The 23878-nt window shown below is 37.9% G+C and overlaps 3 protein-coding genes across 5 annotated transcripts in view; 2 read left to right on the forward strand and 1 right to left on the reverse strand.

The window, feature by feature from the left end:
- The window catches only part of LOC130424428 (solute carrier family 2, facilitated glucose transporter member 4-like), a 42891-nt gene extending 33572 nt beyond the window's left edge, over window positions 1-9319 (forward strand). For both annotated transcript variants that reach the window (XM_056750072.1, XM_056750075.1), the window contains 11 exons: window positions 789-912; window positions 1975-2070; window positions 3319-3479; window positions 4166-4290; window positions 5412-5527; window positions 5619-5781; window positions 6244-6431; window positions 7076-7180; window positions 7337-7438; window positions 7888-8091; window positions 8189-9319. In XM_056750072.1, the coding sequence (XP_056606050.1) occupies window positions 880-912; window positions 1975-2070; window positions 3319-3479; window positions 4166-4290; window positions 5412-5527; window positions 5619-5781; window positions 6244-6431; window positions 7076-7180; window positions 7337-7438; window positions 7888-8091; window positions 8189-8413 (1518 nt within the window). In that variant the 5' untranslated portion in view covers window positions 789-879 and the 3' untranslated portion in view covers window positions 8414-9319. The remainder of the gene's footprint in view (window positions 1-788; window positions 913-1974; window positions 2071-3318; window positions 3480-4165; window positions 4291-5411; window positions 5528-5618; window positions 5782-6243; window positions 6432-7075; window positions 7181-7336; window positions 7439-7887; window positions 8092-8188) is intronic.
- Window positions 9320-9653: 334 nt separating this feature from the next.
- Window positions 9654-18272, reverse strand: LOC130424453 (Y-box-binding protein 2-B-like). 2 transcript variants are annotated; one of them, XM_056750121.1, is made up of 10 exons: window positions 18084-18272; window positions 16093-16156; window positions 13779-13812; window positions 13485-13574; window positions 13166-13417; window positions 12370-12452; window positions 11250-11421; window positions 10893-10991; window positions 10594-10669; window positions 9654-10167 (listed from the first exon to the last, which is right to left on the reverse strand). In XM_056750121.1, the coding sequence occupies exons 1-9, from the start codon at window positions 18166-18168 to the stop codon at window positions 10634-10636; spliced, it is 915 nt and encodes a 304-aa protein (XP_056606099.1). In that variant the 5' UTR covers window positions 18169-18272; the 3' UTR covers window positions 9654-10167; window positions 10594-10633. The 2 variants fall into 2 exon arrangements, with proteins under 2 accessions (XP_056606099.1, XP_056606109.1); XM_056750131.1 differs by lacking the exon at window positions 18084-18272 and adding an exon at window positions 17139-17413.
- An 87-nt stretch (window positions 18273-18359) lies between these two features.
- Window positions 18360-23821, forward strand: LOC130424465 (eukaryotic translation initiation factor 5A-1). The gene is made up of 6 exons (XM_056750142.1): window positions 18360-18698; window positions 20022-20196; window positions 20566-20670; window positions 20754-20885; window positions 20974-21046; window positions 22816-23821. The coding sequence occupies exons 2-5, from the start codon at window positions 20029-20031 to the stop codon at window positions 21034-21036; spliced, it is 468 nt and encodes a 155-aa protein (XP_056606120.1). The 5' UTR covers window positions 18360-18698; window positions 20022-20028; the 3' UTR covers window positions 21037-21046; window positions 22816-23821.
- The last annotated feature ends 57 nt before the right edge of the window (window positions 23822-23878 follow it).

Raw genomic sequence — 23878 nt, forward strand, 5'->3', positions numbered from 1 at the left:
AAAAAGAGTCACACACGTAAAGATATAAGTGGTACAGTCCACAATTGAGGACCACCTGTTGCCGGGAGGGATTCTTTTGGTGTGACATAGGAATGAATTGCAGAGGGGTATAGGCAGAGTTTGTGACCCCGCAGGCATGTGTCCTAAAATAGTAGGGGATACATGTGCTATGAAAAGCTGGACAATGGAGACTATGTTGGCCCAGTTATACTCTCTTAGATAAACTGTCAGTGGGCATCTGCAATGCTTGTCTAACTCATAATGTGAAAATGACATGCTCGAAAAACAAAAACATACGCTTTAGTGATACATTTTTTAGCCCCTAAATGAGAATATAATATCATATATGTCTAAATGTTTGTGAATAGTTTGTCTGTTTTCTCAACTATAAAGTTTCATTTGTATTATCTTTCGGTCTATGCAAAGAAAAACTCAAAACATTAAGGCCATTATTTCTTATACAGACCCCTTTAATGCAATGACACATAAGGTCAAGAAAATTGTGTGCACAAGCATATCAGCCTTGTTGGACTGGACCTAATGGAAACAACCAGTCTTGCGACTCCTTTCACGTAGATCTAAACCCCTCCCATCTGCCTCAGCCCAAACTTCAAAAATCACTGCTGGCAAAGAGTGAGCGAGCATGTGTTCTGATGTCCTCCTCTTTAAACCTACTGTGTCATAGAGGAAACTTTAGATACTGGAGTTACAGGGAAAGGCTAACTACAGAAAGTGCCAAGGGCTGTGCTTTTTTGTTTTACATTATTTTATAACATTTCTGTTTTAAGGACCAATTCGATTTACAAACCAGTTATCTTGGAATATTATCTTTGGAACTTTACACTCGCTGGTTTGAGGGAGAACCAAGGACTCAGCGTCATGCCGGCTGGGTTTCAGCAGTTAGGACGGGAGGTAATGACAAAAGATTATGATTCTATGTAATATATGCTTATAATATCAAAGTGTATTTTAATAAAATCATATAAGCTTACCTTCATTAAAGCATAAAGAGCTTCATCATACTACGGTAATTCAATTTTTTCTATGCTTTTGTACATGATAAAGTTGCTATTGAATATTGCAGTCTATAATGTGAGACTGAGATAATAATGTCAACATTGCACACAAAAATATGTTAATGGCAACAAGTTCCAAGGTCAAATGTTTACCTTTAATAACCCAGAAGTTACAGCATTGCATCATAATATTTTTTGAAAAAAAATAAGTCCTCTGATCACAACACTAAAATGGCCACTTATTATGCCAGCATGTCTAAACATCACAAACAATATCTGATCAAAATGTACACCCGAAATCATTGGACACAATCTATCCCTCGTGACAATGTTTGAATGCATCATTACAAAACACAACTTTGCCCAAATGCAACACAATAGGGTCATAACACAACAGAACCCACAGAACTGTAACAATGTTAAAACTAAATATAATTAACAGCAAATATTTTTAACTTAAACAAACATTAAGTTTACTTATATTTTTAACATTAAGCAATCAAATTTATTTCTTAAAGCACAATTTAATGTTTTAAAGAACTTCTGAAGGGTATCGTTTTAAAATAAGTTAGTGCCAATACAGATATTATTTCCAGTGTTATATGATGAAGAAAGTCTCATTGGTTAGAAAGGCACATTTTGAACTCTCGTGGTTAGTCAGCAGATATAAACAGTACAAGAGTTCGGGTTCTTCCCGCGCTCCTGTCAGTCAGTGAAAAGACAGGTGTGAGGTCTGTACTGCTAATTCAAAAGTTCACATTCCAAATGTTGTATGAAGCACAAAGACAATATTGAAACATATACATAAATGAGCAGCAGACTGAACGTCTTTGCTATAATAAATTGCATGATATAGTGATAATTGTTTATGTTTTGAATAGATAAAAAATCTCCCCACTTCACCAGACATGTGATGTTGCAAGTGTAAACACTGATGTGTGTGTTGTATGTCCTGCAGAGTATAACTGGAACTCTCGCGCTATCAGTGTTTACAGCTGTACTGGGTTCCTTTCAGTTTGGCTACAACATTGGAGTGATCAATGCTCCTCAGAAGGTAAGATTAAAAAACTGATTTAACCTGTTTAGTCATAAAAAAGGAATGACAACATACCTTCATATATATTTTAGGCATACTATTATACAGTTAAAGCAAAGGAGTTTAATTATTATAAATCATTTAAAGTGATAGTTCACTCAAAAATAAGAAATTGTCATTTCAAACCTTTATGACTTTCGTTCTTCGGCAAAACACAAAAGAAGAAATTTTAAAGAAAGATGGTAACCGAACAGCACTGGCCCCCATTCACTTCTATTGTATGGACACGAGAGAGAGAGAGAGGCCTACTTATCAAAATAATTTAAAATATCTTCTTTTGTGTTCCGTGGAAGAAAGAAAGTCATTCAGGTTTGAAATGACAAGAGTGTAAATGATGACAGAATTTGAATTTTTGGGTGAACTATCACTTTAAAGCCTTCTTCCTTATTTTGTCTTCTATGGTAAGAGACACAACTAAATAACTTATCAGGAGTCTAGACCTTGTGAATTGGAAAAACACTGTTAGAAATTTTATACAGTAACATATTCTCTTCACATCCCCCAGATATTCATTTAATTGCTTATACATTAATTTCTCTGTTAATCTAGAAAAGGTTTACACAGAGCTTTTATATATAAATTTCTAAACAAATTCATGTCTCCATCTCCAAAGTGCATCATGATCAGCTGCTTTAGTGTGAAAACAATGGTGTTATAAAAGGTCTGTTCTTCTGATGTACAGTAAACCACATACAACTTATTCTAGCTCATTCTCTGAAAATGTACGTGAGAGGGATATATTAGATGTGACAATTCCACAGATGGGCTGAGAATAACTCACAGCTAATGCCTGTGTTATTGTTTCATCTACTGAAAGGTCAGAATTTAGGAGTCACTTTGTTTTATCACAGGTCTTCAGGTCACCTGAATATAAAATCTATATTACTCTTAAAGATGATCGGGGAGTTTTTTCAAAGGCACTTTCACAACTATATTAACACACACATACTACACAAGCATACAATCTCAAGTATATGCCAATGTTTTCTGTATTCTTTAATCTAAACCATATTTACTTTTTTCACAAATCTTGATCCAGGTTACTTAATTCATTTACGTTCCTGTTTACTTCATGGGAACCATTATAGGTCTTTCAGGTTTTATTATATGATGTGGCGTATTAATCTAAAGACATGCAAACAGTTTAACTGTGTCATACAAGACTATTTTGAGTCATAATGTCTCATCATTTTGCTCTCATCTCAGATCATTGAGCAGGAGTATAACTCAACATGGATGGAAAGATACTCAGAACCGATCCCTCCACAAACACTGACATCTCTGTGGTCCCTCTCAGTGGCCATCTTCTCCATTGGGGGCATGTTGTCGTCCTTCTCTGTGGGAATCGTCGCAGAGTTTTTTGGCAGGTGATTATTGGTAGAGAAGATCAATGTCAAAATAATGGAACAAACTAATAAGGAGAGAGAGTTGGAAAATGGTAAACACTGTAGAGTAGGGATTGTTGTTTAGATTAATTAATTTTGATGTAGTTATTATTATATGTCTGAGTTTGTCTGATATTTCTCCAGAGAGACTTTCAAAGCTTTTCTACAACTATGCTTTTTAGTGATAAGGGATCTTAATGGCTCTCCAGTGGCAACAGGTTGTAACAGTTGTGTAGGTTACAACCTGCCCTTAAGGTTTCATGGTCAGTTAAGGTCATAATCACGTCCTGTGTCATTGGGTAAAAATGGGCTTCAGAGCATTCCAGTAAGGATTCTTGTAACTAGTAAAGGCAAGGTCATGAGTCCGATTCCCATTGGATACACAAACTAATATATACTGCACTTTGGATAGTGTCTATTAAATACAAAAAGAAAGTTTGCACACATGTCCTAGCCTACATAACTTATTACAAAATATATTGTCAGGACAATGGATATCGAAATTGAATCGTTATAGTAGTTGAAAAATTCTATTGTCAGTCAGCCAACAATTGTGAAACACGAAAATGTAGATGACTTATGTAGATTAAATGTTGTTTGACTGGTGAACATGTTACGTCTCAAACTGTTGGTATTTGTTTCATCTTATATTCTGTTTAATATGATAGGAGAAAAGCAATGCTTATCAATAACCTGCTCGCATTTATTGGTGGAGGCCTGATGGGGATGTCCAAAATCTGCCGATCATTTGAGATGACGATTTTAGGACGCTTCACCATTGGAGCATATTGTGGTAAGGTTTCAGCTTTCCTATCTTAAACATCAATGTTTCTTAAATGAACAGTGCATCCAAAAAAAAACAATTCTGACACCCTTGAGTTATTTGGAAGATATTATTTGTGAGATATTTGCAAGAATGCTTGAAACCCAACAGTTCTTGGCCACTATTGACTGCCATAGTAGGAAAAATTGACAGGGGTAGTCAATAGTGCCCCAGAACGGTTTGGTTTCTTCAAAATATCTTCTTTTGTGTTCAACAAAACAAAGAAATGTACTATTGTAGTTCTTCTAAAAACAAGCATTCTTCCAAATATCTTTCTCTGTGTTAATCCAAACAACTAAATTGATACAGATATTGAACAACTTGAGGGATTCTGTGCCATGGAAGGTCAAGAAGTGAATGACATGACCTACTTTTGATGCTGTCATAATTTGATCACATGGTTATGTCGAGAATGCAAGGGTGCAGCAAACACCAGACGAGCACCATCGTGTGGTGTCAGGCAAAGTTACACACTGCTGTGGTGTACACTACATGCTCAAATAGTAGATGTAGGACCGGTTGTATCTATTGCAATCCACTGTGCTGCTTTTGCTTAATAAAGTTACATCAGTAATTGTAACAAAAGATGAATATCATTACATTTAAGGAAGTCAGACATAGGCTATGATTCAACTAATATTTACATACGGTATGTATCTGCAGACAAATGATGTAAGACTGTTTCTCAGAGCTGCTTTTCTTACAGTAGCTGTTTTAACCTTCATGGTCATAAGGTCAACGTCAGCGGTTATGAAGTATAGTTCATATACAGTATGTGTCCAAAAGTAATTAGAAGTGTAGTTTATCACATTACGTCCTGCTAAATTTGACTACCGGAAAATGTTGTGTTATGCAAAGCAGCTTTATTGCAACATAAAGAAAATATTAACCCAACACACCTACTGTAGGGTGAGAAAAGAAACTAACCTCAACAGGTAGTGGTCTAGCTTTTGTTGAAACTAGTAACTTTGTATTAGCACCTATTGTATTATTGCTCCTGTATGATTTATTGCTTATTGCTCCCTGAACTCTCTGTAAGTCGCTTTAGATAAAAGTGTCTGCTAAATGTCTAAATGTTATTTTCTCATTAGGTTTAGCCTCAGGATTGGTGCCCATGTATGTGGGTGAAATAGCCCCTACCAGTCTGAGAGGAGCTCTGGGCACACTGCACCAGCTAGCCATTGTCACAGGCATTCTCATCGCACAGGTACACTATAAATATATACACTTTTCACCTTCATCAATAACTAGCGTCTATCATTGGATATGTTTACTATTTTACACCTTTTTCTCTGCAGATCTTAGGTCTTGAGTCTCTCTTAGGCAGTGAGAAATTGTGGCCTGTGCTCTTGGGTATTACCGTGCTCCCTACAGTCCTACAGATGGCACTGTTGCCTTTCTGCCCTGAGAGCCCACGATTCCTCTATATAGTCCGTTGTCAGGAGCACCATGCAAAGAGTGGTGAGATTCTGGGATGTCAAAACATTCAAATATTATAATGTACTGTACGCTGTAATGTAACACAACCTGTGTGACATTTTTCTTCTGTGGAAGACAATTGATATGTATGTGTGGCAGTCTCTGTTCACTTTCATTTTATGAATAAAGAAGCCAAAGGTCAGTTTTGGGTAAATTAATCCTATAAAGAACAAGCAACCCTAGTACTGTCTAGGGAACAGAATGTAGCAATGGTTAACCTTTAGCTAAACATTTGCAGATTTTATAACATGTTCTACCAAGAAAAATGTCAAGCCTTCCCCATTACACCCCAGGCAAACCACAAATATTAGTATGTATTTCTAAGAAACTTGATGAATAAAAATCTAACTTGTAGATAAACACATGGACATTTGTGTACAAGTATAGGCAAACACAGACAGAGATCAATAAACAGTTTAACCTGCTTTTGTTTCCCTTTTTCAGCTGTACGGCGTCTCACTGGGCGTCTGGAGGTCAGTGATCACCTGGCTGAGATGAAGGAGGAGAAGAGGAGGATGGACATGGAGAGGAAGGTGTCTATAGCTGAACTCTTCCGCTCTCCTCTCTACAGGCAGCCCATCATCATCTCCATCCTGCTACAGCTCTCCCAGCAGCTGTCTGGAATTAATGCTGTCAGTATACTGCACTTCATTTTCAGCCCAGAAAAATTTTTTTTGTTATAGATGCTAAATGTTAAAGAAAATGAGACTTTTACTTTTAATTAGAAACTAAATGCAACTTTCTCACATGACTTAAAGGGAAAATTCATCCAAAAATAAAACTTAAGTCATCATTGATTTATCCTCAAGTTGTTCCAAATCTGTTAATATTTCTTTGTTCTGCGAAAACAGAGAATGATATTTGGAAGAATGCTTGTAACAGTTATTGGCCACCATTGACTACATTGGTAGGAACAAGTGCAATGGTTGTCAAAAGTGCCCCAGAACTGTTTGGTTTCAAGCATTCTTCCAAACATCTTTCTCAAAACAGAATTTTCATTTTTTGTGAACTGTTCTTTTAAGCGACCACTTTTCCGGGTCTAAAAACGATTGAATAGAAATGTTATTATGATACCTTGTAAACCTCTGTCCGAAAAATGATTGCCAAATTTTTAATGTGGTAACTCAGCACTGTAATTATTTATCACTATTATGGGAAATATAAACTTTTAAATAATTTCTATTTTATAGCCGTAAAAATGTTTAGCGATTTAACTTATACGTAGGTGCCTTAACAATGATCCTCACATAAACTTTGTTTTCTTTTAATTTCTCAGATCTTTTACTATTCTACGGACATCTTCAAGAAGGCTGGGGTTGAGAGTCCAGTATATGCCACCATAGGGGCTGGAGTTGTCAACTGTGCCTTCACTGTGGTCTCCGTATGTAAAAACAGATAACATGATATATTATATTCATTTATTGAACTATTTTAATTCATTATGAAGCAAAAATCCAAAAGTATCTACATGAAGATGAGGATTTAACTTACTATAATTATTACTGACCTCTCTATGACTTGCTTGTCCAATCCACAGCTTTTCCTGGTGGAGAAGATGGGCCGTCGGACACTGCACATGATAGGGCTTGCAGGAATGTGTATCTGTGCCATCATCATGACAGTAGCCCTTGCATTACTGGTCAGTCCTGCAATGTTTTCAAATGGAAATTACGGATCGTTCACATTACACACTGTTTTTTCTTCTTAAAAATTTATTTTTCATCAATATTTTTCTTATATTCACAATCAAAAGAATAAATTATACATCAACAAATGTTTTTGCTTAATTTTGCTGACCTAGAGAGGGTACTCTACATTTTACTAAACTGATGAGAAATGATTATACCTAAATTTGGAAGATGACATATTTGTTTTTAAATAATAGCTTTGTAGCCCTATAAAAACTATATTAGTCTATATTCTTTTAATTGCAAAAACTAAACCCCAACGCTTAGTACTTCATTTTAGATAACATAACTAAATAATATTTTTCAGTTACATTTGCCTAATAATTATCTTTACATACTCTTTGTCTTCCATGTTCTCACTATCAACATTTAATGTTTGCATTTTTGTGTGCATTGACAGGAGACTGTGCCTTCAATGAGCTCGATTAGCATGATGGCCATTTTCGGTTTCGTAGCTTTCTTCGAAGTGGGTCCAGGACCTATACCATGGTTCTTTGTGGCTGAACTCTTCTCACAAGGACCTAGACCTGCAGCCATGGCAGTGGCCGGCTGCTCCAATTGGACAGCCAACTTTATCATTGGCATGGGGTTCCAGTATGTCGCTGTACGTACAAAGGAAACAGTATATATCATTTTACAATGGTTTCATTGTTGGTTCATGTTTAATCGATTTGACTTAATACAATCTATTTTTACTGCAGAATTTAACTGGCCCGTACGTATTCCTCATCTTTGCCACGTTCCTCCTCTTCTTTCTAATCTTCACGTTCTTCCGGGTTCCCGAGACACGAGGCAAGACTTTTGACCAGATCTCTGCCACCTTCCAGCGCCATCCGCAAGACATGATGGACATGGATTTGGGTATGGAACAAGGGAAGCACAGTACAGAGTTGGACTACCTAGGATCTGATGGGACAGAGAACTGAAGCCGAGCGTGAAGGAGATGGTGGATAGGGGCCAGCACTGACCTTTCATGGGGCTTAGAAAGGACACAGGAAAATTGATGGATACCAATAAGAGAAGAGTTCACATTCAGAAGAGATGGATATTGGCCATTATGGAGAGAAAGATGGTTAATGGTCTTGGGAGAAAGTGCAATGGTGTTTGAATAGGAGCAAGAGACTGGATTCCTGCACTTTATCTTGCACAAAGGTTTCTGTAAGACACAAAGCCAATAAGTAGCACAATGTTTTTTGCATTTCATTAAAATTAGTAAGCTTGAACATCTGAGGTTTCGGAAGGAAAGCAACAATATTTTAGTTTGAGCTTTTCATGAGAATAATTATATTTTTAGCAGAGACACTCATATTCATTAAAAACAATCTACTGCAAACTGTAAAATGTTTTTAAGAATGAAATGCTTTGGTTAATAGTTTTGCATAAAGCCAAGATTAAATTTTAGGGACAAAATTAAAATTATGCTGCCTTCAAGTGCTCTCTATAATTCCCAATTCAAACTGGAAAGTAAGGTCTCAATTTTAGTATGATTAAAAGTATATAGGCACATTAATGTTCCAAATGATTAAGTATTAATTGAGTAAAGATGGAGCATGTGAAGATCGCATTAGATCTATAACAATTATAATAGTCCATGGTTTAAGAAACTGTTAAATTGTATATAGAGGAAAATTTAGAGTCACTCCATTTCCTAGAAGATTAGAAATGTGTTAAAGCGTGTGCCGTTTGACAAGTGAGATGAACTTTTAATCATGTTGTGATTTGTATTGGTTTGTGTTCTTTGTTGTTCTGAGGTGTGTGTGAGCAGTGTATCTTTATCATGTGTTTATTTATATGATGGAATTAAACAAGCTGTTGAAAGAATATCATCAGTTTGACTGTAGAAAATGTGATCCAAACATTTAGATTGTCCTGGATATCGCTGCTGTCCTTTAAAAACCATGTATCTCCATATTTAGTGATTATTATTTTATGCCATATATCCAACCAATAAAAAGTGCTTGTCAACACCCTATGTAGAGTTTTTCCCATTTCCAGAGAAGCAGCAAATTTGGACATACAAGGTTTCAGAAGGACAGTGGCAATATCCTAATCTCAAATTATTAACATGATATCAAAGTCAAAATACTGTCAAACATAACGTGAAATCGCATACGGAATCCCTTCAAAAGATTAAGAGTCAAATGGCTTTTCAAATACTTTATTTACTCACTTTACTAACATTGCACATAATCCCAATCAAAAAAGTACATATTAAAAAGGAAAAAAAAAGACAAAAGTTTGAAGAATTTTCGATTGGATGTAATTTTTCCCCTTTTGTATTCGATTATAAGTAAGAGAAGAGCCTGTGCAGTTTTGGATAGCATTTCCTCTCATTGATGAACTTAAAGTAGCCAAACTGGTCATGTTTTCTCGACTGCTCACCGCCCATAGTACACAACAAAACTATAAAGGGGAAATACTATAAATATAATAGGGCTTTCGGAGCAGGTTTCTTTTTTGCAATGTTATATTAAATGGCTAAATATGCATCAGCACAACCCTCCCTTCCCTACCAGCCCTCTTTTGCTCCATGACAGACGAAGGTTCCATACCACAGGGGGTGAATCGGGTGCGGGGAGAGACAAGGATGTAGAAGTGAGTAGCAAGTTGTTTGGACAAATGGTTGAATGTTTGATGAGACAGGCGAGGTCTTACCCCCCAAACTAACCCACCCAGGAACCTATACAGCAACACAGGGAGAACAAGGGAAACGTGAAAGGGAGAGCAAGAGAGATAGGCAACAAAGTAATCGGTGAGACAAGAACAAAATAATTATTTTAAAACATGCAGAAACCGTGAATTGGGACACTTTCGTCGCAATATCAAAAAGGAGCCTTAAGTCACCCCAAGAACAAACAGATACACAACGAAGGCATTTCAATCAGTTTGTGTAATTGGGAAACAAATTACTGCCAATTAAAACCAATAAATCGACACTGAAATAAAAACAAAAATTGGACAAAGCCTTTTAGAATACATTGCCTGCTGCTTAATTTGGCTTGGGGCCAGCAGACAACATCTGATGCGTTTTAGCAGTTGTAGCTTGATGGCTGAAACTCTATACCACTTTCAAAACACCGCACCAGTTTAGCTCATGAAGTCCCACCTCTTGCTGGGGTCAAATGATTCCTTCCAGGTTACAGAAATCATTCTGTGCTCTTGGCAGCTGTAGGGGCAGGTGCCTAAAATAAAAGAACATCGTTATTATAACTGTACATGAGGTCCAACAATGTTTAAGATGATATTTTTGACAGTATGTGAAGGCTCTGAAGTGCATTTCAGGAAATCTTTGTTTAGGCTGTCTGGCTTGATATTTTGTTGAGCTCAATTTCGGGGGAGAGGAAAAAACTAAATGCACTCGCCATCAACATTTCGAAGCACAAACAATGACACAGCATTCCTCACCTCAGTTTTTTTAGGGGATTGTTTTGGAGATGTTTCAGAAGAAGGCTTAGATGACCCATCGGGGGAAGCATCAGATGTTTTTTCAGGTTCATCTTCATCCTGTAAAGAAAGCCAATTGATATCCCAAAGCAATTTGATAGGGGTAAACGCAAGAGAGTTTACCACCGAAATAAATAAGATGTTGTAATGCTCTGCTATTTCATCTGAGAAAATGATGCAACCATGTTTGTATTCATTTAAAACAAACAAAAACACCAAGATATCACTTTCAAAGTCAGGCAGTAAGGATAAAGCTAATGGAATGGAATCTAACAACCCTTTTTTAGTCCCATTAAGTTTTTCTGAAAATGGACTCACTTTAGATGCACCGGATTCTGATTTCCTCTGTCTGCGTCGCCCAAACTGTCTGCGGGGTTTCTGTGGTTGTCCTTCAACCTGCTCCCCATCGGTCTGGCCTTCTTTAGAGGGTGACTCCTGCTCTTCTGCAGGGGCCGTGGACTCTCCAGAGGGTGGACGAGGACGGAATGGCCTAAACGCAAATTCCTTTTACAATTTAAAATATTTCGCCCTCATTTGAATAATCTTTGGGTGGGTTGCACCAACCAGGATTAAAGTAAACAAAGTTAAAAACTAATCTACGGTTTGTTGATCATTTTTATTTTAAATCAAATTGCATTTCACCTCTTAATTTTAAACAGAGATTAAGAAATCGTGGATTAAAACTTTAACCTGTACTCAAACCGTCATGAGAAATATTGTCAGCCATGATGGATTTGTAGGTGTAACTAATGTCAAGAGGAAATGAACCGCTTGTGCATGTGACGATTCACAGCCAACCAACCCGTTTATCAAACCGCTGTACCCTCACTTGTGCCGAGGTGTTTTATTTCCACTTTTCTTACAATAAACACATCACTGAAGCATGACATGACGCTTATGTATAGGTTTTTGATCATTTTCCTACACATTTTATTATAAATGTTTTTTTATTATTTAAAGTAGCAAGTTTAAAGTTGATCCCTAACTGAGACCTAAATCGGAGTTTTACATAATAGAGAAACAGAATTAAAGTTAATCTAGGTTTACAGTTTGGTGCAACAGAATTATTAAATCAACCTCAATTTAATCTAGATTTAAATCTAATCCTTGTTGGTGCAACCCACCCTTTGACTTTAAAACGCCGTACAAATACATACACTGATACAAATTTATTACTCTAATGTGCAATTTCATCTTTATACTGCAGCGTTGAAACTCAGAGCTTCCTTTCAATTAGCAGTGCCAGAGAAGCATCGTCTATCTTCCCATTACCAAATTTCCATAAAAAACAAAATTACAGCCCTAATTTTAAAATGGAAAGAAAAACATTTAGAAGCTTAAAATAAATGTGAGTAGTTTCAGCTTGCTTTTAAATAAGTACATTAGAAACCCAATGGGTTTCTGGATGATGAAGACAAACAATTGACAACATATTAACCTTCGAAATCGAGGTCTGAACCTGCGTGGTGGAGGCTTCTGCTGGCCATCTTCTCCCTCTACGTTTCTGTCTCCTGCTTCTCCCTAGAGCAAACACAAACACTGAAAAAAACCTACTGACTGACTGCATACATAAATCATCAGGTGAGCATAAAAATGTATGCTTAAAATCAAAACTGATACTTCGGCAAAAAAACACAATTTTCCCATGTTTTACTCGCCTTAAATGCATCCTAAATGAATATGACTTTCTTCTTGAATAATGCAGCCGGAGTTATATGACAACATATCCTTTTACTTCCAAGTGGTAGAATGGAGGGCAATTTTTGAAGCTCCAAAAAAAGCATCCATCAATCAAAGAACTGCTGGACACAGCTACATGCTCTTAAAGGTCTTCTGAAGCGAAATGATGCGTTTCAACTTTCTTAATCCGAGGGCTGCGCGTGAACCAGACGCTTGTTTTTCTCTGGTTTACGTGCAGCAGAGGGATAAAGAAAGTGAGACATTCTTAATAGCGTTCTCAATATTGATATTTCTCTTAAACAAAGCATCAGAAGACAGTTCTTAAGACCCCAGAGTCGTGTTGAGCACTTTAATCGATGGACGCACATTTTGAAGCTTCAAAAGAAATGCGTTGAAGAGAAACGATACGCGGCAATACAACTCCAACTGCATTGTTCTTCAAGAAGAAAGTTAGGATGCCTTGGGCGAGTAAAACATGGGGATTTTTTTCTTGGCTGAAATATCCCTTTAAAAACATTCAACATTTAAACCACTTCTCTATCCAATGACCTTACCTCGCCTTGTGACACAATGGGTCTTCTGCGTGGCCGCTGGCGTCGTGGGCGAGGCTGAGGATCTCCTCTCTCCTCATTGCCTTCTCCTTCTGATGTGGGACCAGCAGAATCCCCAGCAGTTTTTGAGTCTCCCTCACCAGGCCGTGCGTTCCGTGGATAAAACCGTCTACGGAACCGGCGTTTATTAGGGGCATATCGGCTGCCTTTGACAGGTACACCACCTGGACCGGTCACATTGGCTGCCTCAGAACCCTGAAACAGCGGTGAAGCTTTAGGAGACATTAATCTACTTTGATATGGTAGTTTTAGTGCTGCTTACCTTAGCGGCTTCTACAACGTCAAACTCCACCACCTCACCATCACCCACACTTCTGAGGAACTTTCTTGGGTTATTCTTTTTTATTGCAGTCTGCAAGACAAACAAAAAACTTTCTAACTGCACTACAGTTCTGTGAGAATGATATTTTAAAGTGATTAATTTACAGAATGCAATTATGTTTTTGTATATTCAAGGTTGAAAAACATGGCTGATTTGCATAGCTGGCTATGCTTTGTTAACGGTGAACTGAAATGGACATATCTTCACAATTTGGTTGTAAAGTAAATTAATTACCTGATGAACAAAAACGTCTTCTTTGGTGTCATTTCTGTGGGGGAAAGGATAACAGTGAACAATTAGCTAAACTGATTTTATAAATCTACAGTAGATTTATCTTGAGGGCTTTAAAAGTCACAAAGACCCCTCAGAAAGTTTATCTTCAGTATTTCATTGAATTTGGAAATTTAGTTTTAGGGTTTTTAAATTTTGAAGGGGTCAAATGTATAACCAGGACTGCTGAGTCACTATTCAAATGCAAGCAATTTTATGATAACCATGTTTTCTTTGCCACAAAAGATCAAGGCCCTTATTCTTGAAGCATCTAAGAATCCACTAAGAAAGCTCCTAATTTATCTTAAAGGGCCTATAGGTGCATCTACCAAGACAGAAAATGTGAAAGAAAAACCCAGTAACTTCGTTTTGCGGAGCCTTTTTCTTGAAGCATGTCAGATTTCACTCCTCTTGTGACATTGGAAGAGGTTCATATTATATTACCGCCCACTACTGCATGTTTACACCCACGACATGGCCATTCGCATTAATGCTTCCCCTGAAGAGGAGTCACAGATCAACACTGGTGAGAAAACATTAGTTCAAAATAAATTACATGACTACAATAACGAACACCTCCAGGTACTGCACCTCCTGTCTGCAATTGTCCCGCTGCCTGCACATGAGCGCGCTGATGACGTATGATGTCTGCAGGAACCGGGTGCGCAATGGGATGCAAAATACGCCGACTGAAAATGTACACAAGACGTATCATCGCCCTCGGACCGAGGGCAGTAAATGGTCCAACGTTTTTTGACCCTACGCCTTTCACAGAAGATATAGAATTATAAAAATACCAATCTTTCGCTTTACTTCTTGATTGCTATCAGGATGTTAAGAGACTTCCAACCAGCATGTTAAAAACTGAACAGGATTCCCTACACAGCCTTTAATTGTCTCCTTAATTAACACACCAACAAGCTGATAAGTTGAATCAGGTCGAATCTAAAACATTCTAGGAGGTGCACCCAGAGGACCTGCATTGGGTTGTGTCAACACCCCAGACAGAAGAGGGGTGGGGTGCACAGTAACTCATTAGGATTTAAGGAGACATGCACCAAAACAAGTTGCTGTGAGTATGTGCGTTTTTGACAAGGCAAAAAGTGTGTCATCTACACCAGCGGTTCTCCATCCTGGTCCTCGCGACCCCCTGCTCTGCATATTTTGTATGCTTCTCCTATCGCTTCGGAGGTTTGTTTAATACGCCCATAAGAGCCCTGTGAAGTAAACATCACTAGATATTCTGCCATAAATCCCGTTCGAAATGTGGATAATGTTGCGCAAATCTCAAAATTACGGTTAAATTACCCTTCAATCTTCCGTAGTAAGTTTTGTTCTTCATGTCCTTAAGTTAACGTCAGCCGATTTCATGTGTGCAGGGAGTAGAGAGCAATGAACACAGTTCAGGGAACACGTCAATCGGAACGCGGTTCATTCATTAAGCTCTCTTCTAATGAGCTAGAGATTTAAATCAGGTGTGTTAAACAAGAGAGATACACAAAATATGCAGAGCGGTGGGCCGCGAGGACCAGGATTGAGAACCGCTGATCTACACAACCATTGAGTGTTTTTCAGCAAAATGTGTCAGTCATTTCATGAAGACCATAATAAATCATGCCAACTCGTTGAAAATGTTCATCCAATGAGCCCTTAAACTTCTACGTAAGGAGTCTTATCTTAAAAGCGATCCAGGATCAATTGGAGAGCAAATGAGCAAGGAAAAGACAAAAACTTTTCTTAGAGATGAGGTAGGACTGACCCTGTCATGTATGAAATGGTCTTTTAAATACTGCGATTGGTTGGGTTGCCCAATTAGGGAGAAAAAGAAGAGCGCTTTTAAGTGCGTGTGTGTGTATATGCATGCATGTATATATGCATGCATGCATTGTGTGCAAGGCATTTCTTTTCAGTCTTTGCGTTTTGACTTTTCCCTGCTGCTAAAGAAAGTTAAGCATCTTAAAAGTCCTCCTCACTAACAATTTTGGACCTTAAGAGCTCTCAAAGGGATATGATGCTTAAGGAGTTACTTTTATTATGTATTCATTTTATATAATTTTAAGGGGAAACGCCCACATTTCTAAGAATTTCATCACTAGGAGCAACTAATTTCACGAACAGGTGCCCTGATTTCCTTACAAAAAGTATCTTCTCAAACGCAGCCACCACACTACACTGAAATGATGGCATTAATGGTTAACATTAGTAATTCAAAGTAAAAGTGGACATTTCAAAGACAGTCTTGAACTTTAAGGTCGAACCGACCGATCAGAAAACAAACCTGTTGATGAAACCGTATCCGTTGCGCACATTGAACCATTTCACAGTCCCCTGCACTGCCGTCGCTGCAATTGAAAGAAAAAAAAATACAGACAACATGGTGACATCTCACACAAACGCAAAACAAACACGCTCAGATTTTTCAATATGCCAATCATACCCACGCCCGGTGAAAGCGACATATGATCTGTCGGCCCTGCGTGTGAATTATTAACCATTAACTTTGAAACCGTCAAGCAGGACGCCGCTTGTTATCACAAATTCGTGAAACGAAATGGAGACGAAAATATTAAAGACCTTAAAAAAAGAATTCGTATAACTGTGCGCAAATGTGGACCACTAATTATAAATGAAGGGTAATGTAAAGCGTTTACCTAACGATATGCAGCACACCTGCAGTGAAATCCCTCCCACCTAAAGCACATGGTGACAGAGCGCACAAATGTGGGTCATGCGGAACGCACGTTCACGTTTATTATACAACTGATTTATTATATTTTATATTTTAAGTTACCAAAGTCTGACTACATAATTGCATAGTTTAATCGTGAGGTGTAGTGATAAATAGCCTAGCCAAACACAAGTCTGATTCAGATATGAACCGAGCAGATTCCTAATTTTGTCATAGAAACATAAATCCAAGCAGCACACAACCGGTTCGACAGGAGAACGAAACGAAAACGCGTTAACCGAAGTCAAAGACTTTGGAAACAGAAGTTGTAGCCAAAAACCCTTAAAGGGTACGATACTTAATTGTATACGTTATTGTTACGTCGCAAACACGTGGAAGTTGACACAAAAATAACTTTCTTTTCACTCGAAAATGAAACCATGATATGGAAACGACATTGGTATGTGGTGCATTCAAAACCTTCCAGAAAAAAATGTGCTGGCAAACCTGTCAAGTGAAAAGCATTCATACTAATATGTTAGAACTCCCATGTCGGTTTTATGTCAACCTAATATCATTACACATACAGATTTGTTCATCAAACGAGCTGTGTGCGCTAAACAAACTCTTCTTCAGTGAAGTCAAACATTTCCTACCGATAATCTTTCTCTCAGGTTGCGGTTCTTCGGGCGCTGCTTCGCTCTGCGCCTCTGTGTCGCTCATTTTCTCAATCTCGGTTTTGACCCCCTCCCTCCAACTCGTCAATCTTTTACTCCATCTGCCAACTCAAACTTTTTATCCCGATTGCCCGTCAGGAAGGACCGACAGAGCTTCGATTTAATTGGCGTTCGAGCGACCAATCCCTGACTCCCATCTGCACACTCGCGTGATCAATTGGGAATGTGTCGCGCGAAAACCAACCGATACCAATCTATAATGTTGACAACCAAATGAGATAAGATGTAGTTCATTTTACACCACATATTTGTTTAAAATGATACGCACGTGGAAGAACAAACTGATGAAAAACTATTTCATTTGATATTTTAAGTTACCTTGGAACTATTACATTATAGTTCAATCATGAGGTGTAGTGGTAAAAGAAATGGCAACCAAATCAAACTTTTACTATAACAAAACAACAATTAAAGGAATATTAAGTCGTGTTTCTGTGACCATATAAAAACAGACAGTTTGTCTAAGTAACATACTTGATTTTAAGGTAGCCTAATTAATATATTAAAATTGTTGTGCCTTGTGTCTTCTTTTTACCCTATTGCCTCGCGCAAGACCCTACACATAGGTCACCAGATTCAAGTTTCAGTTTACTATATTTATCCAAACGACTACACAACTTGCCAAGAATGTAGGCAGGCTGCGCATTTGGTCATATTATTCCAACATGCACATGATCAATTTATTGGGTGTTTCAATTACTTTTATACTTTCATTCTATACAGCTGCTTTAAAACGGTAAACAACCCCTATATGCAATCATCTTAAAATGCGTTTAAACAGACCATACCATATTTCCACATTCGTTTTTAATTATATATTATTCGTTATCATTTGTATTATGTTTACGCGTTGGGTGTGCGTACCAGAAGAACCCCCTAGAAGCCATAGAGCCAAGCGGTTTGCAGAATAACCGTGCGTAATCCTGGCAAAATCACACACATGCGACATTTGAACGGTTCAGTTAACAAAACAGACTATAGTTTCTATCTTCAATAAACGTGGGTGTCGTGTTGGTAAACATGCGCTCGTTCAAACTATAAGCCAGACACGAGAGACACCAAGAGCGCGCTCCCGGACGGATCGGTCCCCCGCCCGCCCTAGAATTTAAAGAGCGAGGGTGAACGCGCATGCGCAGTGGGGAGGAAACTGCTGAGGTTTGTTTTATGGTATGTGTGGTTGATTTCATACGGATCAGAGAGAGAAAAGGAGAGTTCAGGATTTATTCTTTGGTCCAGTTCGGATCGGCCCTTGTCAACGACCAGAACGTGCCACTGAAACTGAAAGAAGAAGGAGAAGAAACGCCTGTAATGACAGCAGTGCCATGATAGCTGAATTAAGTGAATAAGCACAACAGAGGCATCGCGCAGCTGATAACAACAGAAAGATCTGAGAGAGACAACGGGGAAAACATCTAGTCGGGCTAACTAGTGGTTGGGCTGTCCCTGAAAGAGTGAAGTGTGGAAAAGACTGTAAACTAGGTAAGTAGCTGATTAAACCATTCAAACAACGGGCGCGATCCCACGTACCAACCTCCTCCTTATTGATAACCCTTAGTCTATTTACGTTTGTCTTAATCACCTCAAATAAAGACAAACATAAAACTGTAGATAACACATCTCTTCACATCGCACAGGGTCCGCAAGTCTTTTGCGCTCTTTCATTGCGCGTGTAATTTAAAATGACGCCAACATATTTTCCATGGGCGTTAAGTGCGTAAACTAAACGTAAAATCCCCGTTCTTTTAACTCCAGCAAAGTTAAAATGGGATACTAAGACAAAGATGAAAAAACTTGATAATAACTCAAGACGTCCAAGTCCTTGCAGCACCTCGCTCCGTGGTTTAGCTCAACATTACATCATAGGAAACCTCGCGGCAGCCGCACGTTTCTTGCGGCAATAAACTTGCGCCGCGTATCCGCGCGCTGTCATGTGCGCTTTTACCGGCAACAATCCTGCACCTGCTCGATCGTAATGAGCGCTCTGCTCGGCGGGCCTTCAGTGCGCAGCGGCGGATCCACCAGGCCGCACAGATCAGACAGAACACTGCGGCTGTAGGACGCGCGTGTCCTGATGACAGCGGCCCAAACTCTCATTGTTCAGTTACACGCGTTTATATGTCAAATGCGATCATGCAAGTGTGTGAAAATGTTACAGAGTTCCGTTAGAAGTGTTGGTGAATTTTCAACATAAGCACAGTGATGTTACTTTGATTGAAAGTAAAAAGAAAAGTAGCGTTTGTATATAGATCGAATTATTTTGTATGAATGATCGTGAACTATCTAGCGCAATAAATTGACGTTTCGGTCCTGCCACATGAATACTTCCCATCATATTTGTACAGTTGTCTGAATATATAGTTTTGCAAGTGTTGTCATTTTGAACTCAATTAAAGATTGTCAACGCGTTTGCAATTATTATTTAGGGCCATTTAAACATTTAGAACAGTTGGGCACCATAAAAGTTGAGTTAACAGATGCCATGTTCTTGTTCCCTAATTGTTGAGTTGTTTCTGCAAACCCCATCAGACTACAATTAATGAATGCTTGCAGAATGTGCCGGTCTTTATTAATAAAAAGCATTTAGATGAGACTGTAATACGTGCATATTATTATTTAAACAAATAGTGCATGTTTTGTAGATGAATATAAAACCGCTATACAGAATGGTGCACGTGATTTATGAGTGGCTTAGCTATGTCATACCCAACCATATTTCATTAGCACCTTCCTGAAACGTCATGAGTCATCATTCTTTGTTTGGACTAATATTAACCAGTGTGCTCATGGTTCATCAATCTTTAGATAAGACATGGCAGATGCTGACTTGGACTTCACAACAGGCGATGCTGGTGCCTCCGCTACCTACCCCATGCAATGTTCTGCCCTGCGCAAGAATGGTTTTGTTGTGCTAAAAGGTCGACCGTGCAAGATCGTGGAAATGTCCACATCTAAGACCGGCAAACATGGACATGCCAAGGTGAGTCTTGTATGGTCTGTGACTGTAAAAGAATAACCGAATACATATTAAGAGATAGGACATTAAATAGTGTAAACAATTGACATGGTGGGTCACCAAATTTATGTTAACATTTATTTTAAAATCGATGACATTGAAAGATTCTGTTACACAGACGCCCCAGTCATTGTGTCAGTTTCTGTCTGACCACCTAAACTAAGAGCATATTTGTTTTGCACAATAAGGAACTTCCAAAGGTCCCACTATACAAGTGTTTGTGAATGAGGTACATGTGAAAGGGAAGCCATTCATTTCGACACAATGGGAAATATGATGATGCAGTAGTTTTAAATAAACAGCGCTAAACATGCTCCCCTTTGTTTTTCAAAGGTTCACATGGTTGGCATTGATATTTTCTCTGGCAAAAAGTATGAGGATATATGTCCCTCTACCCACAATATGGATGTTCCTAACATCAAAAGAATGGACTACCAGGTATGTGATAGGGAATATTACAATCATTTGGTCCTATCAAAATCTACCAGTTAACATTTCACAAATATGTTGTTTCCTTACAGCTCATTGGCATACAGGAGGGCTATCTGTCTCTTCTCCAGGACAGTGGTGAGGTCAGAGAAGACCTGAAAATGCCAGAGGGAGACCTGGGCAAAGAGATAGAAAGCAAGTTTGATGCCGGTGAAGAAATCCTGGTAAGTACCAACAATCACACATAAAACAACAGGTAGAACATATGCCTATATCTGCATCTAATATGGAGTATGATTTGTTTTTGTGTAGATCACTGTCCTGTCTGCTATGAATGAGGAAGCTGCAGTAGCCATCAAAGCCATGGCCAAATAAAACACAGCAGGTATATGGAGCACTCACTGCAGTGCGTGCATGCTTACCTGCTAACTAGAGCTGGAGTGGCTGTGCCTCACCAGTGTGCTTACAGCAAAGCACATATTCAAAGGTTTACCTTGGGTATAGGCAACAAAATGAACCTTAACTTTTCTGGTATTCATCAAAATACATGAATAGGGAAACATACCACTCATTTGTTGCAAACACACACTGTAAAAAGGATGGAAAGGTTTTTTTATTGAGTCAAAATAATTTGTTTTTAAATGTCTGAATGTCAGACAATTTAAACCTGATAAAAAAGGCAATTGTTGTTATTTTATGTTTTACGTTACTGTGGAGTTGAGTTGGATCCCAAATATTTATTCTGGAATGGTTAGGTTTAGGACTGAAATTACAGTATTTATTTATTTATGTTTGTTTTGTCCCACAATAAGGTGTAGACAGTGTCCAGAAACTGACCTGCGATGTTGGATTATGTATATAAAAGATTTTTAAGTAACAATGTAATACTTTGCTGTTTGCATACTGGCAAACACAATACTGGCATTTTTGACTAACACAAAGATGTACAGCTGCGTTCAGTATATTGTCACCTTTGAAAGACAAGTTTCTATCTGAATTCTGAACATTTTCACCATAACAAGTTTTTGCATTCTATTTGACTTTGTAGATCAAACCTTTTTGTTAAAATAAAAAGAACAGGCATATGTGAATAACTCAATTTTGACGAAAAACATATAATTTTAAGTCGACAATATGTCAATCTGCCTCTTTTACATAAAAAGAAATGATTTTTGTATTTAACACTATCAGTTTAGTATTTTGTCCCATGTTTATCCAAACATGCTGCATTGTAAAACATGGTTGAAAAGGCATGATTATTCATGCAAACTAAGAAATCATACAAAGCATTTTCAATTCTGTCGTAGTGCCTATAATGTATCTGCTGTTTCTTTGAGTTGGGATAGTAAAAGTGTAACTATATTACTGTACACATTTGTGACTTAAAGGTGTGAGATGGGGTGCAAAGTGAAAGACGTTTCATATCTGGAAGATTTCAGATTCTTTTCTGTAGATATCACTTTCGTTGTTTGTTCTTTATATACATTTTGTAGACATCCATTGACATTTAAATTAAACCCTGGTTTTATTATCTTTTTTTTTTGTCTACCTCCAATTGTTTATTGGCTGTGTTTCTTAATCTTTTTCCTACTTCTATGTGTCATTGAACTAGGCATGGGCCGAATACCATTTTTGTAAACTGTCACGGTTTTAAAAACACTAAAAGTTTCTGTTATACCATTGCAAAGGTTTGAGCTACTTTGTGTAGGAATCCATCAAGTTCTGTGCTATATTTTGTTTATGCATATTTAGTTGTTTGCTCATCCACATTTAGTTTATTTATGTATATGTATATATTTATGGATGAACGCATGCCAGTTTAATTACTGGAAAAGAATGGAAAAAAACTCAAAAGTGGTGCCATGCTTTCAAAATGTTGGGGAAGCACCGATTTAACCTGACATACTGTACATGTTTATTGTTGTTCCAAATATTTTGTGTTGCTTAAAAATCAAATCTATGGTGTTCAATGTTTTTTACTCCGACACTTAAAAGAACACATTTTAAAGCCACAACCGCTATACCATGAAACGGTGATAGTTTGACTTCAGGTTACCATACCGTCAAAATCTCATACCGGCCCATGCCTACTTTGAACTTGATCTGCATTTCCCTATCACTCACTCCTGCCTGTACTTCTCTTCCTTCTCTCAGGGCTTGACAAGATGCACTGGACCTGGATAAAAGAGAATAAGACCTCAGCAATGCCATCAACCTTTTTGTTTTCGGTTTTTCATTCTTTATCTCTTTCCGTATTTTGAAACCCATCTGTGGGTTAAATAATTAGGTAATGCCATTATTCTTCCAAACAAAGAGATCGAGATGGCATTTGGGGTGCAGAGAACGTTTTTGGTGTTTGGGGGTATTTCATAAAAGATTGGGAAAGCTTTTTATTTCACCTTTTTATTTTTCAACTGAAAAAAACATTTGTACAGCACCCCATTTGCGATCCTAATTCACAATAGTAAATAGTTATAAGAGGTCTGTTTTGTGGTTACTTTTATTTATAAGCAATTTTGGGCAAAGGGGAAGGAAAAACATACTGCAAGTTTCCTGTGAAGGACAGACACAAAGGCTGTAACATGAGTAATAGGATGCAGTTTTGTCTCTTCACTCCAGGACCAAGTGTTCTGTGTACCTTCTCTTTCCTCTTCAGTACCTTAATGTAAAAAACCCTAAGACAAGTGACAATATCACACCAGCAGGTGTGTACATAAGGATACATGAAGGCAGAGCCCCTACTGCTTCCCCAAAAAGACGAGGAGAATCACAATGTTGTTACGAGGAAGTCACCATTTTATTAAAATTTCAAAAAAACTTGCTTTCCAGATATATTGTGAGATATTGAAGAAGGTGCCATAAGCCTTAGATCTCTTGCTGAAATAAAAGAACACAATTTTCTACCTATAATGCCCTGGCCTGAAGTGGCCTAAGGTGGCTTGATTGATGCTTGGCGATCAAGGTTGAAAGACAAATGAACGCTAGACTTCTGTCTTTAAATTTGGGGGCTGGCTGAAATTTTGAAAGAATGGTAATTATCCCTTCTGTGTCCTTATCAATTCAGTGTTACAGATTTGACTGTCATACACATTACTCTCGACTTGACAGCAGTGTAAGTAATGTAACGGTTTTGTTCTTTCCAAGACTGTGATTCAAAATAAGATAAACTAATTTGTATTCTAGCAAGGAAACCCAAATCAATACTGAAAAGAGCACA

Source organism: Triplophysa dalaica, chromosome 1, assembly GCF_015846415.1.
Source record: "Triplophysa dalaica isolate WHDGS20190420 chromosome 1, ASM1584641v1, whole genome shotgun sequence".
Classification (NCBI taxonomy): domain Eukaryota; kingdom Metazoa; phylum Chordata; class Actinopteri; order Cypriniformes; family Nemacheilidae; genus Triplophysa; species Triplophysa dalaica.